This window comes from Pseudorasbora parva, chromosome 6 (assembly GCF_024679245.1).
Source record: "Pseudorasbora parva isolate DD20220531a chromosome 6, ASM2467924v1, whole genome shotgun sequence".
Taxonomy (NCBI): domain Eukaryota; kingdom Metazoa; phylum Chordata; class Actinopteri; order Cypriniformes; family Gobionidae; genus Pseudorasbora; species Pseudorasbora parva.
The window spans coordinates 41,946,971-41,965,222 of NC_090177.1; the positions used below are offsets into that span (position 1 = coordinate 41,946,971).

The 18,252-nt window shown below is 41.6% G+C and overlaps 1 protein-coding gene across 1 annotated transcript in view; it reads left to right on the top strand.

Moving 5' to 3' along the window:
• The window catches only part of LOC137079031 (alpha-2,8-sialyltransferase 8E-like), a 68,152-nt gene that overhangs the window by 14,722 nt on the left and 35,178 nt on the right, over positions 1 to 18,252 (top strand). Inside the window, exons 2-4 of the mRNA XM_067446963.1 lie at positions 2,583 to 2,670; positions 10,900 to 10,980; positions 11,278 to 11,364. Of these exons, the coding sequence (XP_067303064.1) occupies positions 2,583 to 2,670; positions 10,900 to 10,980; positions 11,278 to 11,364 (256 nt within the window). The remainder of the gene's footprint in view (positions 1 to 2,582; positions 2,671 to 10,899; positions 10,981 to 11,277; positions 11,365 to 18,252) is intronic.

Sequence of the window (18,252 nt, forward strand, 5' to 3'; positions counted from 1 at the left end):
ACAGGTGTGGTGGTGTGGGTCAGTTTAAGAGTAGAGTTAGGGACAGGTGTGGTGGTGTGGGTCAGTTTAAGGGTAAAGTTAGGGACAGGTGTGGTGGTGTGGGTCAGTTTAAGGGTAAAGTTAGGGTCATATGTGGTGGTGTGGGTCAGTTTAAGGGTAAAGTTAGGGACAGGTAAGGTGGTGTGGGTCAGTTTAAGGGTAAAGTTAGGGTCAGGTGTGGTGGTGTGGGTCAGTTTAAGGGTAAAGTTAGGGACAGGTATGGTGGTGTGGGTAAGTTTAAGGGTAAAGTTAGGGACAGGTGTGGTGGTGTGGGTCAGTTTAAGGGTAAAGTTAGGGACAGGTGTGGTGGTGTGGGTCAGTTTAAGGGTAAAGTTAGGGACAGGTGTGGTGGTGTGGGTCAGTTTAAGGGTAAAGTTAGGGACAGGTATGGTGGTGTGGGTCAGTTTAAGGGTAAAGTTAGGGACAGGTGTGGTGGTGTGGGTCAGTTTAAGGGTAAAGTTAGGGACAGGTGTGGTGGTGTGGGTCAGTTTAAGGGTAAAGTTAGGGACAGAATGTTACAAAGTTACAAATGTAACTACAGAAATTAATTACAGACGTAATTACATGCAGGTATTTTTTTAAATGTAAGTACAATGTAAAAACATGTATGTACACAATAAGTCCATTGTATCAAATAATTAGTTACAATGTTAGTACATAGTAGTTAAGGCCACGTAATATAAAGTGGGTCCATATAATTTTTAAAAATCACCAGTGACTAAAAAGGCATTAAACGAGTGGATGTTAGATGACTCACTTTTATTTTGTTAATATAGACTGTCAAACAAAAGAGTACAAAAATGTACCTTTTAAGGTACTGGCGGTACCCTTAAGGGTACATTTTTGTCCTCTAAGTCAGGGGTAGGCAAGTTCAGTCCTAGAGATTTGATGTCCTCCAGAGTTTACCTCCAACCCTTCTAAGCTTCAACAGTATAAAACTCACGGCTCCCAGCATGCATTGCAGCATTAAGTATGTCCCCATTGTTGAGATTCATAAACTGATTCTTGATATCTCTCTGCGTCTATATGGCTCCCCCTTTTTTTAAAAGCAATATTTAAAACATATGATCTGTGACAAGCAATTATTGTTGGTGAATATTATTTATTATTATTTTTATTCAGTGAGTTTAGTCAAACATTATTCTTCATGATACAGTTTGTTTTGCTTCTTTTGTTTTGAACAATTATGTGTTTTGTTTACACTGTAACAATAACCACAACTTACTTAAAAATCCTTGTCAAACTGCCCAACTAAAGGAAACACTGATCTCCATAATGGTGACCAAACTTTTTCAATAAAAGTGGATGTGTGGGTTCAGGTGGGTGTGTTACATAGTTATCATAGGTATCATAATCCGGTGTACTGTATTTTGCGTACATGAGTTTTTGTTGTAGATGGCTATTGCTGCGCGCTTAGCTAGAATGCCATAAAAAACCAACCCATTGGGCCACTGAATCCGCATTAACGACAACAGCTGGGGCAACAGCCTTAGTCCTAATGGGTTGTTATCGTGGCTATCAAAATCCAGTGTTCAGTATTTTGCGTATGTGAGCTTTTATTGTACGTGAGTGGCTATTGTAGGTGGCTATTGTAGATGGCTATATATAAAAAATAAAAATAAAAACTTGTGTACTGTGCTAATTAATTAAGACTTCTTACAGCTCTTACAGGTTGTTGGCCCTGTTTGTTTCATTGCTTCTATTGCTCTCCCTTTTTTTGTAAGTCACTTTGGATAAAAGCGTCTGCTAAATTATTAAATGTAAATGTAAATGCAATAAAACATCAAAATCTAAACCTGTTAATTCTCAATAAGAGCTGCTATAGACGTCTTTCAGGGCTGGAGCCAAACTCTGCAGGACAGTGGCTCACTAGGACGGAACTGAGGAAAACTATGGTATATGTGTACCCTAAGGACTAATTGTGTACCTTTAAAGGTACAGTTGTTTTGTTCCCCAAGGAACAAAATTGTACCTCCAGTGTACCTTTTTTTCTGAGAGTGCAAAGTTAAGCTTCAGCTTACCTCCTTTCACCATCATCACCACATCACGCTTCAGAAAACGCTGAGTTGTGGTTCTTCCAATAAAATAATACACTCAACTAACACAATAAACAAGTATTAATCTATGTTAAAAAAGGCTAACTAATATTTTACTTTGATTTTTAAAAGACAGCTTATCTGACACAGTCTTCACCACATCGTGCTTCAAAATGGCTCCAGCTTCTGCTCATTGGCTGGATAGAATATTTGCATTTCACGCAGCACACAAATACATCAAATTTTATGTTAGGTTTACTTAATTACCCAAGTACAAATTAACCAAGTTGTAGTGATAGTTAATGTTTACCTTACGTTATTTCATTTAATTTACTTTACGCATACACTTATGTTCACCATTTAATTTACATTTTTGTGTCTATATATATATATATATATATATATATATATATATATATATATATATATATATATATATATATATTGAGTTTAAAATATTTATCTTTATAAGTAATAGATGTTGAACCAACAAATCCTTTTTTCCAGTGCTCCTTAAACTGATCTTCGGACTGCTAATTATTTTGGGAATCTTCACATATCTGCATTTGCTCTACTACGAAAAAAAGATGATGGGGTAAGAAATAAACAAATTTTTATGTTTAATCTTCCTACCTGTTTATTAAAATAGGTGTTTGGTCTTATTGTCTAATTGCAGCTGGTAATAATATATATAAGTTTACTTTAACTTATAGTAGTAGTAAAGACACTTAGGGCCAGATTTATTAAAAGCTTGCTCCAGTGCAAGCCTTGTCTGGCTATCACCAGAACAAGCTCAATTTAAGATTGAACATTGGTCTGGGGAGTCTGCTCTGTATTTTCTACTGCACAAGAGGTGTGATCAAGGGGCATAGTTCAAATGACTCTGTACGCAATTGGATAGTCCTTCAACCAATCAAACCACATGAGGCTTGATCAACGGGCAACGGTCCACCGCTTCTCTATCCATCATCGTGTTAAACCCACCAATAGCGGACCAGGTAAATAAGCCAGTCTCTGATTGGCTCCGGCAAATGTGTAACAGAAGCAGGAGAAATTAAAATACAGGTCTCCAGACTGAGTTGCAGGACAAAATCAAATCGCCGGCAGATCAGGATGGGTTTACCCAGTTTAGCACAAGCCCTCTTTTGGCTTTAAAAAAGTATGGTCAGGATTCACTACAGACACACTAGGGATGTCACAATACTCAATATAATATTGAACCGTTCAGTACGGCATTCACGGTTCAATTCGCACTGGTGAATTTTTGCGGTTTTGCATTTAATGAATTATTTCCATTTCCCTCCGTTTGAAATATTTCTCTCAGTTTATTTCGGCTTTGTTTGAGTGTGCCTGTGAGTCTACGCACTGATATGAGCAAATATCCAATCATATGCACTAAGGTTAAGGGGTGTTTAGCCGTGTTTTAAAGCCTTGCCGGCTAAACATTTCGTGCACGCGAATGAAATGTTTAACCGGCAAGGCACGGACTGTTCAATGCATGCACTGTTTTGCATTGAGCATGCACTAAACGTCTGTCAAACACACGTGATTACTGGACAGTCTTACTGCACTAATACTGTTAAACACACACAAGTCCAACATATAAACACAGTCGGTTATGTCTAAAGTGAAAGTAAAATCGCGTGCGTCTAAATATGAGATGTGAGCAGGTCTTCAATTAACAGCAGCAGCCTGTAGTGAACACGCTGTCCTTAAAGGGACAGTTCACCTCTAAAATGATGTTAATAAAAAAAAAAAAACAGAACCTTTACTATAGTAGCTTTTAGTTGTACATTGAAGACTATGTAGTTTTAATTTTAGCCTACTTTTATTTATTCAATTTCATACTTAAATGCTACTGTACATCTCTGAGCTGCCACTGTTAATCTTTATATATATATTTATTTTATATTATACAATACACTGGGAATGTGTACAAGGGTTTTTTAGGTAAAGTTTTACATTTAAGTAAGGGTTTTCAAGTCCTTTAAGTAAAATAAAAAAAAGAGTATTGCAATAAAAAAAATTCTCCTTAACCTTTTTCCTCCTTAACCTTTTTCCTTAACCTGTCACCTAAGAATAGAATAGCAAAAAACCGAACCGAACCGAAAAAACGTGGTTAAAAACCGAGGTACAGTGCCTTACGAAAGTATTCGGCCCCCTTGAACTTTGTGACCTTTTGCCACATTTCAGGCTTCAAACATAAAGATATAAAACTGTAATTTTTTGTGAAGAATCAACAACAAGTGGGACACAATCATGAAGTGGAACAAAATTTATTGGATTTTTCAAACTTTTTTAACAAATCAAAAACTGAAAAATTGGGCGTGCAAAATTATTTGGCCCCCTTAAGTTAATACTTTGTAGCGCCACCTTTTGCTGCGATTACAGCTATAAGTCGCTTGGGGTGTGTCTCTATCAGTTTTGCACATCAAGAGACTGAAATTTTTTTCCATTCCTCCTTGCAGAACAGCTCGAGCTCAGTGAGGTTGGATGGAGAGCTTTTGTGAACAGCAGTTTTCAGTTCTTTCCACAGATTCTCGATTGGAGTCAGGTCGGGACTTTGACTTGGCCATTCGAACACCTGGATGTGTTTATTTCTGAACCATTCCATTGTAGATTTTGCTTTATGTTTTGGATCATTGTCTTGTTGGAAGACAAATCTCCAAATCTCCGTCCCAGTCTCAGGTCTTTTGAAGACTCCATCAGGCTTTCTTCCAGAATGGTCCTGTCTTTGGCTCCATCAATGTTCCCATCCATTTTAACCATCTTCCCTGTCCCTGCTGAAGAAAAGCAGGCCCAAACCATGATGCTGCCACCACCATGTTTGACAGTGGGGATGGTGTGTTCAGGGTGATGAGCTGTGCTGCTTTTACGCCAAACATAACGTTTTGCATTGTTGCCAAAAAGATCAATTTTGGTTTCATCTGACCAGAGCACCTTCTTCCACATGTTTGGTGTGTCTCCCAAGTGGCTTGTGGCAAACTTTAAAAAACACTGTTTTCTTCTTGCCACTCTTCTATAAAGGCCAGATTTGTGCAGTATACGACTGATTGCTGTCCTATGGACAGAGTCTCCCACCTCAGCTGTAGATCTCTGCAGTTCCTCCAGAGTGATCATGGGCCTCTTGGCTGCATCTCTGATCAGTCTTCTCCTTGTATGAGCTGAAAGTTTAGAGGGACGGCCAGGTCTTGGTAGATTTGCAGTGGTCTGATACTCCTTCCATTTCAATATTATCTCTTGCACAGTGCTCCTTGGGATGTTTAAAGCTTGGGAAATATTTTTGTATCCAATTCCGGCTTTAAACTTCTCTGTTCCTTGTTTAAACTGGTGTGTTCCTTGTTCTTAATGATGCTCTCTGCACTTTAAACAGACCTCTGAGACTATCACAGTGCAGGTGCATTTATATGGAGACTTGATTACACACAGGTGGATTCTATTTATCATCATTAGTCATTTAGGTCAACATTGGATCATTCAGAGATCCTCACTGAACTTCTGGAGAGAGTTTGCTGCACTGAAAGTAAAGGGGCCGAATAATTTTGCCCGTCCAATTTTTCAGTATTTGATTTGTTAAAAAAGTTTGAAATATCCAATAAATTACATTCCACTTCATGATTGTGTCGCTTGTTGTTGATTGTTCACAAATTACAGTTTTATATCTTTATGTTTGAAGCCTGAAATGTGGCAAAAGGTTGCAAAGTTCAAGGTGGCCGAATACTTTCGCAAGGCACCGTATGTATTGAACCGTGGACTAACTGTATTGTTGCATCCCTAAGACACACAGTGAGAAATTAGCTCTGAAAAGGCGTGGACAGGATTATTTTTGCAGCTGACCTTATTGCATATGTATTTGTAGGAGTTTCTCTTTCAGACTTAAAATGTATGGGAGAAGATTATTTAAGTGATGTTTTATTAACAATTTCAGGAGGAACACTTTCAGATAATTAATCCTAATTAAACACGAGTGGAGTACATCAATCAATTTAATAAACGATAAGAGGTGTAAATACACAGCAGATTTACCTTCTTTCGTTGACGGTCATCCGCCCACCCTCATGCTGTATGGCTCCAAATTTCTAATCTATTTGTAACCTCCTTCATCTCGCTTCATCAGCAATCACTGTAAAATAATTTCTGCTTTTCCCGACATGTAATTATTTTAAGCGAGACAGTTTTTACATTTGCTCGCCTCTAATCAAGCTAAAATGATATCAGTAAAATTGAAACATTTCCCATTAATTCAGGATGTTTCCTAGCAATGCAAATTATCAGAATGTTTCAGGACGAAGGTCAGTGAAAATATGATTGTTTAGAAAAAAATTGGTCTTGTCCAGCTTATGGGGTAAACTGAGAAATCAAAGGGGTAAAGTAAACCACATACTTTTTCTACTCTGAAACTACCATAACAACACATGTTGTAACAGTAATAATCCTGACAGCTAGCTTAACAACCACAAATATCAGAACAAATGTCGGACTAGTAACAGAATCATGGGGATTGGTCAATTAAGCAAAAACAACAACAACAACAAAAAAACATAATATAATATAATTCAAAATGTTTTAATTAACATTCAAATGACAGATAGAACCATTTAGATTACAACACAGTCTGGGGCTCAGAGCAAAGGACAATCCGAACCAGCTAGAACAGCCTGGATTAGAACATTAGCCTACTGCCATACTCTACAACTAGGCCTAATCTACATTCCAGCCCTGGAAGTTACAGAGAAAGATGAGGAGTTGCTCTCTCTCTTCGTGTAGTTCCTCCGGGCCTTTTAGGTTGACGCAGCTTCTTTACCACATCACTTATAGGATGTGCCCCAGGTTGTCTTCCCTGTGTATTGCCTTGGCATGATGGCTTTTCTACAATGTTTATGACATTAAAAATAAAACATATGTAATGTAATATTACATTAAAATATGATTAAGACGAAACTTAAAGGGGTAGTTTACCCAAAAATGAAATGTATGCCCTTAATGACTCCCCCTAATGTCGTTCCACACTCGTAAGACCTCCGTTCATCTTCAGAACACAGTTTAAGATATTTCATATTTTAGTCCCAGAGCAGTCTATGCACACTTTACTGTCCATGTCCAGAAAGCTAATAAAAACAGCATCAAAGTAGTCCATATGAGACATCAGTTGATTGATTAGAATCTCTTGAAGCATCGAAAATGCATTTTGGTCCAAAAATATAAAAAAAAAACGATGACTTTATTCAGCATTATCTTCTCTTCCGTGTTCCTCAAATAAAGAGTCAAACGGTCTTGAATCAGTGAATCGATCAATGATTCGGATCGCCAATGTCGTGATTTCAGCAGTTTGGCAGTTTGAATCCAAACTGCTGAAATCACATGACATTTGCGATTCGAATCATTGAACGATTCACTGATTTACTCACCTGTAATTTGATTTTAGAAATCCGGACCAAACAAGGTGAACTGTACAAGGTATTTTGGAGCACCCGTTTTCTTAAATGTAACAGCAATACCTTACAGTAGGCTATTGTGTGGTGTATTGATGATTATTATATCTTATATTTTGGGGATAGAAAACATAAATCACAATACTGCAAACCTCAAAACAACAATGCTTAAGAATGCTTCTGTTCAGGGCAGTTCGCAATCAATGAATAGGGTACATTATGAGGCTTACATGTCCGATACCTTGAGTCTTGATCTCCTTTCGGACACTGCAAGAGCTTGACGAACATCCATGCTTTACCTTCCACCTGTCTGAGAGTGAGGCTTGCCCATATAATGCCTTGCCTATCTAGTGAGTCTTGATCTCCCGTCAGATGCCGTGAGAGCTCTCCTGGCCGAATGTTTCAGATATCCTTCATCGTGCCGTCGGAAGATAGGAAGCACTCACTTAAAACCAGCAAACTGCTCCTAACGAAGGCTAGGTGGGCCCCCTCGGACATTCGTTTCTTTTTAATTGTGCCACCTATTTATCGGTCGGTAGGGCTCACCAATCTGATGTCAAAAGTCTTGATCTTGATCTCGCGTAAGATGCGGCCAGATGCAAAAATTCAAGCCCACCAATTTTTGGGTTTTCTGGTGGCTGTCCTCTGCTCTATGCATTTTGGGGGATACTCTTGGTTCGGGCCCAAAATTTGAGCTATATGCAAATTCTTGGTCCAGTTCCCAGACACACTGCCGCTCAGTCCTCCAGTCCTCCACCAACAGAGAAACTCATCCTCACGGTGCCATTCGATAGTCCTGGATGCACAGCTCGGACAGCTCGACACTCCTCCACCTCCTGGTGGCCAACGGTGACTCCTCCGCTCCATCTTGGAGGACTGTGCAAAGGCTCATGAGTTTTCGAGCATGATTAGGCCATCAAAAGTGTGCTTCATTATGGAGAAGGATAGCAGCCACCCTACCTCGACCCAGGAACACAGCAGCGAGCTCTGCGTCCCAACAGCTCTTCCATCGCTCAGTACTACCACCTCGGGCAGCCACTCGCACTCTTTACTCTTCCCTGCTGCCGGACCTCCTCAACACCGCGATCCCCTTCAGCAGAGAGGGCTCTTCAACAGCATGTCCCTAATTTCTCCCGGGTTTCGGAACCAATTAATGAAGTTCGTTATCATGGGAAGAAGGAGGCGAACGTTTAACTTCCTTAAAGAAATGAACACAAAAATGTAAGTAAAAAAAGTAAAAAAAAAAAATTATTATTATTTTTTTTTTCCAACAAGGCATGAAATGACTTGATGCTTGACTCAGACTTGTGACAAAAGACACCAGACTTGACTTCAGACTCTATGAAAATCTCTGTCACCGGTCTTGGAACCACCGTTCTAGGGAGCACTAAGTCCACATGACTAGGGAGAAGAGAGACCAACAAACTGGGGAGCCTATAGGGACCACCAGTCTGGGGAGTTTTTTTTCTGTCCATCTCCTTTCAGACTTTGTGAGGAGCAAGCACAAGGGAGTGCACGAAATAAAGCACAGAGACAGGCAATATGAAACTTTAACTGTGACTAAGAGCACCTATCTTGAAGCCTGAAAGCAATGAAGAGATTTTCTCTATATTTCTGTATATATTCTGTATATTTCTGTTTCTAAATACTTCTCTATACAGTTTTGTTCAAAATAATAGCAGTACAATGTGACTAACCAGAATAATCAAGGTTTTTCGTATATTTTTTTATTGCTACGTGGCAAACAAGTTACCAGTAGGTTCAGTAGATTCTCAGAAAACAAATGAGACCCAGCATTCATGATATGCACGCTCTTAAGGCTGTGCAATTGGGCAATTAGTTGAATTAGTTGAAAGGGGTGTGTTCAAAAAAATAGCAGTGTGGCATTCAATCACTGAGGTCATCAATTTTGTGAAGAAACAGGTGTGAATCAGGTGGCCCCTATTTAAGGATGAAGCCAACACTTGTTGAACATGCATTTGAAAGCTGAGGAAAATGGGTCGTTCAAGACATTGTTCAGAAGAACAGCGTACTTTGATTAAAAAGTTGATTAGAGAGGGGAAAACCTATAAAGAGGTGCAAAAAATGATAGGCTGTTCAGCTAAAATGATCTCCAATGCCTTAAAATGGAGAGCAAAACAAGAGAGACGTGGAAGAAAACGGAAGACAACCATCAAAATGGATAGAAGAATAACCAGAATGGCAAAGGCTCAGCCAATGATCACCTCCAGGATGATCAAAGACAGTCTGGAGTTACCTGTAAGTACTGTGACAGTTAGAAGACGTCTGTGTGAAGCTAATCTATTTTCAAGAATCCCCCGCAAAGTCCCTCTGTTAAAAAAAAGGCATGTGCAGAAGAGGTTACAATTTGCCAAAGAACACATCAACTGGCCTAAAGAGAAATGGAGGAACATTTTGTGGACTGATGAGAGTAAAATTGTTCTTTTTGGGTCCAAGGGCCACAGGCAGTTTGTGAGACGACCCCCAAACTCTGAATTCAAGCCACAGTACACAGTGAAGACAGTGAAGCATGGAGGTGCAAGCATCATGATATGGGCATGTTTCTCCTACTATGGTGTTGGGCCTATTTATTGCATACCAGGGATCATGGATCAGTTTGCATATGTTAAAATACTTGAAGAGGTCATGTTGCCCTATGCTGAAGAGGACATGCCCTTGAAACGGTTGTTTCAACAAGACAATGACCCAAAACACACTAGTAAACGGGCAAAGTCTTGGTTCCAAACCAACAAAATTAATGTTATGGAGTGGCCAGCCCAATCTCCAGACCTTAATCCAATTGAGAACTTGTGGGGTGATATCAAAAATGCTGTTTCTGAAGCAAAACCAAGAAATGTGAATGAATTGTGGAATGTTGTTAAAGAATCATGGAGTGGAATAACAGCTGAGAGGTGCCACAAGTTGGTTGACTCCATGCCACACAGATGTCAAGCAGTTTTAAAAAACTGTGGTCATACAACTAAATATTAGTTTAGTGATTCACAGGATTGCTAAATCCCAGAAAAAAAAATGTTTGTACAAAATAGTTTTGAGTTTGTACAGTCAAAGGTAGACACTGCTATTTTTTTGAACACACCCCTTTCAACTAATTGCCCAATTGCACAGCCTTAAGAGCGTGCATATCATGAATGCTGGGTCTTGTTTGTTTTCTGACAATCTACTGAACCTACTGGTAACTTGTTTGCCACATAGCAATAAAAAATATACTAAAAACCTTGATTATTCTGGTTAGTCACATTGTACTGCTATTAGTTTGAACAAGACTGTATATTGCAAGAATACTGTATTTGTGAAAGTAATGTTTACTATCATTGTTTGTTTGTTGTGGAATGGAGCAGCTTACAGCTTATTTTTATTTTCTTATTCTGCAGAAGTGAAATGATAGACAACTTTGCATTACTGAACTGCATGAGACTCCATCAAAATTTTTCCAAAATCACATCAGCTAAGAGGTAAGAGGAATAATTATGTCACAACAGGGAGAATGTTGTCACTTGACTATGCATATTATTGAGAAGATATTTGAATTCTGTTTTTCAGAAAATACAGCTCTGGAAAAAAGTAAGAGACCACAATAATTTCTTGGGTTAAGTGGTCTCTTAATTTTTTCCAGAGCTGTATATATAGAAATGTCACTGCAGAATGGCAAGATTAATCTAACACATTAAATTTACATTTAAATTACATTACTGTATCAATTCTTGATTCACTAAAGTACAAACAATGCAGTAATGTTTCTCCTATTTCAGTACTGATTTGAAGAACTTAACTGGGGATCTCTCAGCATTTATGAGCTGTCCACATGTGGCGAATAGAACCAAAAAGGAACTAAACAGGTGTGTCCCTTTCTTACAAGGCTCTTGTGTTCTACAACAGACAATGTATATGAATGTAAATATGACTGTTGTTGGCGAACAGGTGTATGTCCAATACTGCTCCTGGAGCGCCACTGTCCTGCAGAATTCAGCTCCAATCCCAATTAAATACACTTAAAATAGCTAATCAAGGGCTTGAGGAAACTTCCAGGCAGGTGTGCTGGGAAAGTTGGAGCTAAATTCTGCATAGCATATAGTCTATGGATATGCAGTGACATGAGACATGCTGTAACATTATGCAGACAGTAAAATTATCCACCATAGTCGTCACTTTAATGCATTTACTCCCCACTTACATTCCACACATGGAACAAATGAAAAGCATGAGGTAAACAACTTGAGAAACAAATATACATGACCAGGCATAACATCATGATCAATGAAAGGTGGGAATAACACTGATTATCTCTTCATCACGGCACCTGTTAGTGGGTGGGATATATTTGGCAGCAAGTTCTCCTCAAAGTTGATGTGTTAGAAGCAGGAAAAATGGAAAAGTGTAAGGATTTGAGTAAGTTTAGGGCCAAATTGTGATGGCTAGACGACTGGGTCAGAGCATCCACAAAACTGCAGCTCTTGTGGGGTGTTCCCGGTCTGCAGTGGTTAGTAGCCGTGTTTCCATTACCCTTCAAATTGTGCAAATTGAAATTGCGAATTAAAAATACACCCAAAGGAAACATGTCCATCCATCCATCCATCCATCCATCCATCCATCCATCCATCCATCCATCCATCCATCCATCCATCCATCCATCCATCCATCCATCCATCCATCCATTATCTTCCGCTTATCCGTGGCTGGGTCGCGGGGGCAACAGTCTAAGCAGAGATGCCCAGACTTCCTTCTCCCTAGCCACTTCCTCCAGCTCTTCCGGGGGAACCCCGAGGCGTTCCCAGGCCAGCCAGGAGACATAATCCCTCCAGCGTGTCCTGGGTCTTCTCCGGGGCCTCCTCCCCTCGAAACATGTCAATTTACCAAACTTTTCTATATATCGAAAAAAAGTTTTTATACTTGAATAAGGTGGTTCCCTTCCAAAAGGGAACTCGCGCTGCGTCAGCTGACGCTACAGGGAACGCCTTCAGCATGACAGGTGTCTGAACTACTGTCAAATTACAGCAATCCTATTGACCGGCGACAGCCTATGATGTCATCAAGGTGCGACTAGGAAGTATAATGCTGCGTTCACATCAAACGTGAATTGAGCGTCAAAATCGCTTTTAACGCGTCTAGTTTGATGCGTAAACATTTTGAATCGATTCGCGCGTCCGCAACTAATTGGACGCGCATAGAAATCGAGCATTTGAAGCGAAATAGACGCGCGTTAAAGGCGCTCCAGGTGAAATATATTAAGCATTAGCAGCCACACATGTGGTTCAGCCAACGCACAACCTGGATTATCTTCACTGAATGTATATTTAAATAAAATATAAAGTTATGAAACTTCACTTTGCCCTCAGTCAAAATTATTTGGTAGGCAACAATAGATTAATTGGACCAAAGATCGCCCATTAGATGTACACAAGACTAAATATATGTCATGTTTAACCTCTACATAGACATCCGAGCCAGCGGCAAACGCCAGAAGGACTGGCCGAGGAAAGGCTGCTCTTGCTGGGGTTAACGAGCGCTGAGCGCCCAGAGATCGCCTGGATCTCACAACTCTGTGTTCTTTTTAAATAGGCACTGTCTTTATAGGTAAACCACATATTTTAGCTTTAACAACTACATTATCAACTGAAAAGCATTAAAACTACATTTAGTGACAAAATATCAGTATTTTCTTAATTATATGCAGGGTTTATCACATCACTTTACCACGTGACAGCAGCAAGCAGGCTCCTCATTGGTTAACGCGGCGCGAATTGACGCCAAAGTTCAAATTTTTCAACTCGGGCGTAGACGCGAATTCGCTTCAAACACGTGAAAGCAGCACTCGCGCGTAACGAGCGTATCGGGGAAGACGCTCAATTTGCTTCAATGAGGCGGAATCGCGTCCATCGACAAACATGTCTATTCCGCCGCAGGACCTCCAGACGCGCGTCAACAGGCTTTTCCATTGACTTATAATGGAAATAATTCGCCCCAGACGCTCTATTCGCGTTTGGTGTGAACGTACCTTAAGGGCGTCTTGCAAACATGACACCACCTTTTTCATCTTCAGGGACTGTTTTGTCTGAATGCTTCAAGCTATGGGTAGTCCTATTCATTTGTTTTCTGCCTGGGATTAAGAGCATGCACTTTCAAGCTCTTATGGAGTTGCTTGTTGTTTATGTGCAATGTGAGTGGTTTTTCAATCCGAGAGCGCTTTGCTCTCATCTGGCTCTCTTCCTGAGGGCTCTTCTGAGGGTTTTTGCATCTGAGACTAGTGATGTGATCCTGCTCACGCCAAAGCTGAGCGCGGACGCGCATCATGGTTTCCTTGGATAAGGCTCGCTGATCGTCACGAGAGGTTAGTTCCCTGGTGATCTGTTGACTGACGATATCTATCAGAAGTGCTCTTAGGGATGGCTGGTGAGAAGGGAAATTAGTTTCTCAGCCATCCGGTCCATGCATGCGGAGCTGATGAATGTTATGGAATGCGCTGCAAGCAGGCTGCAGCTGCCATGTGGGCGTGTCAGAGGAGAGATTGGAAATCATGTCTCTGCATCCGCAACTATCTCTTGGGGGGTCCCTCAAGGATCTATTCTTGGCCCGACTCTGTTTTCACTATACATGTTACCGCTTGGTTCAATCTTTAAGCAGCACAATATTAATTATCATTTGTATGCGGATGATTTGCAGCTATACCTTCCTTTGGAGTGCGATGACATATCCTTCACTAATTTCTCTATGTGTTTAACTGAGGTGAAGGGATGGCTAGCAGATAATTTTTTACAACTAAATGAAGATAAGACTGAGTTTATTATGTTTGGGAACAAGCAGCCTGGGAATAGCTTGGAAGGAAAGTGTGGACCATTGTCCAATAATATGAGTAGCTATGTGAGGAACCTCGGCGTATTATTTGATACTGAAATATGTTTTACCCGTCAAGTTAACAGTGTTGTGAAATCATCTTTTTTTCACTTGAGAAAATTAACCAAACTAAAACCTATCTTATCATACAAGGATTTGGAGATTGTTCTGCATGCCTTTATTTCAACCCGCTTAGATTATTGTAATGCTCTTTACCTGGGCATAAGTGAATCACTTGTTACTCGTCTTCAGTACGTGCAAAATGCTGCAGCGAGATTTTTAACAAATAATAGAAAACGAGATCACATAACACCTGTATTGATAACCCTTCACTGGCTACCTGTTAAATTTAGAATACAATACAAGGTGTTAATGTTTGTTTTTAAAGCACTACATGATAGAGCCCCAGCGTATATAAAGGACATGTTAATCCCATACCAGCCTCAACGTCCGTTACGTTCTTCCCAGAACATGCTCTTAACCGTCCCTCGATCTCGTCTGAGGCGTAGTGGAGATCGCGCCTTCTCGGTCGCGGCCCCGGCACTTTGGAATGAGTTGCCGCTATCTCTGAAATCCTTGCAAAGCTTGGACACTTTTAAAAAGGACTTGAAGACTTTTTTATTTCATCAGGCTTTTGGCGTCTGACTGGGTTGGAAACTGTGAGTGATTATGTGATTATGATTATGTGTTTGATTTTTGGTGTCATGTGATACCTTGACTTTGTAGTTTTTTGTGTGTGTGCGTTATTGTAAATTGTTGTATCTTCTGATGTTGTTTTATACTCATGGACAGCACTTTGGTCCATTCTAATGGTTTTGAAAGTGCTTTAGAAATAAAGTTGAGTTGAGTTGAGTTGAGTTGAGATTGCTTGTGTTAGACTGAAGGATTGATTTTTCCCAGCCATAAATCCATCGGCTTTCCATTCTTTCCATTCTTTCCTGATCTCCTAATAGAGATTGAGAGGGCATTGAAGAACCCATATTTAGTGTTTTCACTGACATCAGCGGGTTGTAAATTCTGTAATGTTGGGAGTATGGGTGGATATGGTTATGCGTTCTCGCCACGGATTGTCGTTAAAGAGTATTCTCCGATCCGGGTAGGCGGGGACACTGAAAGCTCCAACCCTGCCATCTGAGTTTTCACTTAGATGGCAAGGCATACACGATAGCAGGTCAGCCTGTTGCTACTTTATACAGCATATCGGTGTAAAAGGTATACTAGGAGCATCTGCTGAGGGACTTCAAACAGGGAGCACGTGTAGCAGTGTCTGAGGACGTGCACACCGCTGAGATCTTAGTCCCAGGCAGGCGGGAGGCATCACAGTCATAAGACCGTTGAGTGGGCCAGAGGGCCAACATCGCCTCTAGTGGGCCCCGCGGTCGAGGGCGGGTCGCAAGGAGGCGAACTCCCAGAGAAGAGGAATGGTGCATCACAACACATTTGGGGATGAAAGTGTCCTCCCTTTGTGGGTGAAATAAGAATTACACCTCACTTTTACTCCTCTTCTTCATCGTCTTCCCAGGCGCTTCTTACATCCACCCTGGGGTGGGGCTGTGATGATGATACTCTAGGTCCCGCCTGGCTGGTCTGTGAGAAGCGCCCCCTCAGGCGGTGGTGCTCCTAAGCATGCATGCTGTGGATAAAGCTTATGTGTGGGTCTCATCGTGCACCGGAGGCGAGCTGGCTAGTGCCCCTTGTAAGGGAAACAATATTTTTTTATGTTGTGTGAGACTTCATGCTCACCACAGAGGGATCGGGGATCCCGGGATTGTTGGAGTACACCATAGGGCCCTGTAGTTCCCCTATTCAATGACTAAAATGATTTTTTGAGATGCCATTATGTGGTCTGTTTAGAGCTAGCTTTGCTAGTAGAGAATAGCCACTGTTGTGTTGACAGTTGTGTGAAACAGTTAATACCTTCTGTGTGATGAAGGTGTGATGAAGCCACTAGTTGAGGTCACCGCTTATTCCCGTGGGCATGTAGTGTTGTAAAGTATTGGGCGCTCTTCTTGAATATTGCAGGGCTTTTTCTCTTGCATCCCTAGTCAGCCTTCTCTTATTTTAGAGTTGTCCGGCCAAGGCCTGCCCCCTTCTCTGCAGTCTGGGGTTTGTTTTGTTTAATGAAGGTTGGTGTGAAGCAGAATGGATAGCGACTTTGCTATTGGTCGTGGGGTGGGGTTACGCGTCTCTTTGCTTGTGTGCAGTTAGACTAGCTTTGTTAAACCTCCCCTCCCAGAGCTTATTGTGGCCGCCACTTTTGGGTTGCCCCGGCCTCATCCTGGAAGTAACGGCCAGTTGGCAGTATGTGTTGATTAATTCACCTCCTTGCTCTGTGTCTTCTGCTCCACCTCTTAGGGCTCAGGTTGAGCTGTACTTTACACCCTTCTGCTCTGCGAGGGTTTGGTCGGATGCTCCCCTGAATCCAAAGCATTGCCATGGCTGATGCCCTCACACGGATGGCAGGCTCTGGATAAGCTTATGGCCGTCCTGAAGGCAGGCGGCGTAAGTTGTACTCCCCTCGCTTCAGAGGATTCAAGGCATTCTTTTGCTGAGTACATTGCTATTGGCAATGTGTTCATGCTTGTAGGCACTGCCAGTGAGACTGCGTCATCACACAGAGGGCTCTTGTGGACCTCTGGGATGGACCGGCCCCAGGAGAGGCTCATGAAGGGCTCATGAAGCAGCCAGCTTGGGCAGTACAGGCAGTTGACTCCAGGACAGGTGGTAGGCCTCAACAGGCCTCCTTGCAAGAGAAGGAGCAGTAACCCCTGCAGCAGAAACCACCTCAACTAGTAGGCCCTTTATGGCCTTCCTGGGATGAGTCCACAGGTGGTTTCTGGATGTCCAGTTCTTCGTCAGCCAGCAGACAAGCTACTGTCAACCCGGGTTCTTCCAACCGGCCAGAGAGAAGTGGGCTGCTAGCAGGTAGTAGGTCCCACCAGGCCTCCCTGTAGGATCGCTGCCGGGTAGTAGGCCTCACCAGGCTTCCCTGGAGGCGGGCTTCTGGACCAGCATGCTCCAGCAGCAGGCACAACTGCAGTCCAGGTAGTAGGCCTTACCAGGCCTCCATGAATGTTCGCCACTGGTTAGCAGGCCTCACCAGGCCTCCCTGTGTGAGTTCCCGCTCTTAGGCGCTTGGGTAGCTATCAGATCTTAATATGGGAATGAGTTCCCAGGCTCCAGCTACACTGATAACTGGTGTTGACCGCTATCAGGTTGTAATTCTCACCAGGCCTCCAAGAGGGTAGCAGGTCTCTCCTGGCCTCCCCTAAGGGGGTGTTCCTGGGCATCAGTCACTGGACGGCTAGCATGTTCTGCTATCAGGTATTAGGCTTCACCAGGCCTCCCTTAGGACGACTTCCCCGGTGTAAGGCCGCCCAAATTGTCCCAATGGAGGCTAACGATTGGTGGGTGAAGATCACTGCACGTTCGATCTTTTCAGTTGGGAAGAGGGATTTTATTCCAATTCCTCTTTATCTGACTCCATTTAATCACAATTTAGAATTTAGGTTAGAATACCAATTGGTTAATTGGTCATTTATATTTAATAGTTTAACTACACATTTAATTATTCCATTTAACCCTTTGTTGAAATTATGCCCGTTCATAACCTGAACAACTCCAGAGTAAGTCAGAATCAATCAAAGTGTAACAATTTATTAACAGTAAGGTAAACGTATAAATCCATTTACATAAGTCATAGGTAATCCATAACATCAAAGCTCCACCCAACAATGGACTCCACCCAAAATAGAAAAATTGTTTCTTGTTAAGGCTGCTCACGCCGGGGTTGATGAGCGCCGCTGATCACCTGGGTCTCACACCTCCGAAAACGCCAGATCAAATGTTCAAATTGCCACTTTGATAATTAACTCTGAAATAAAGAATGAAATATA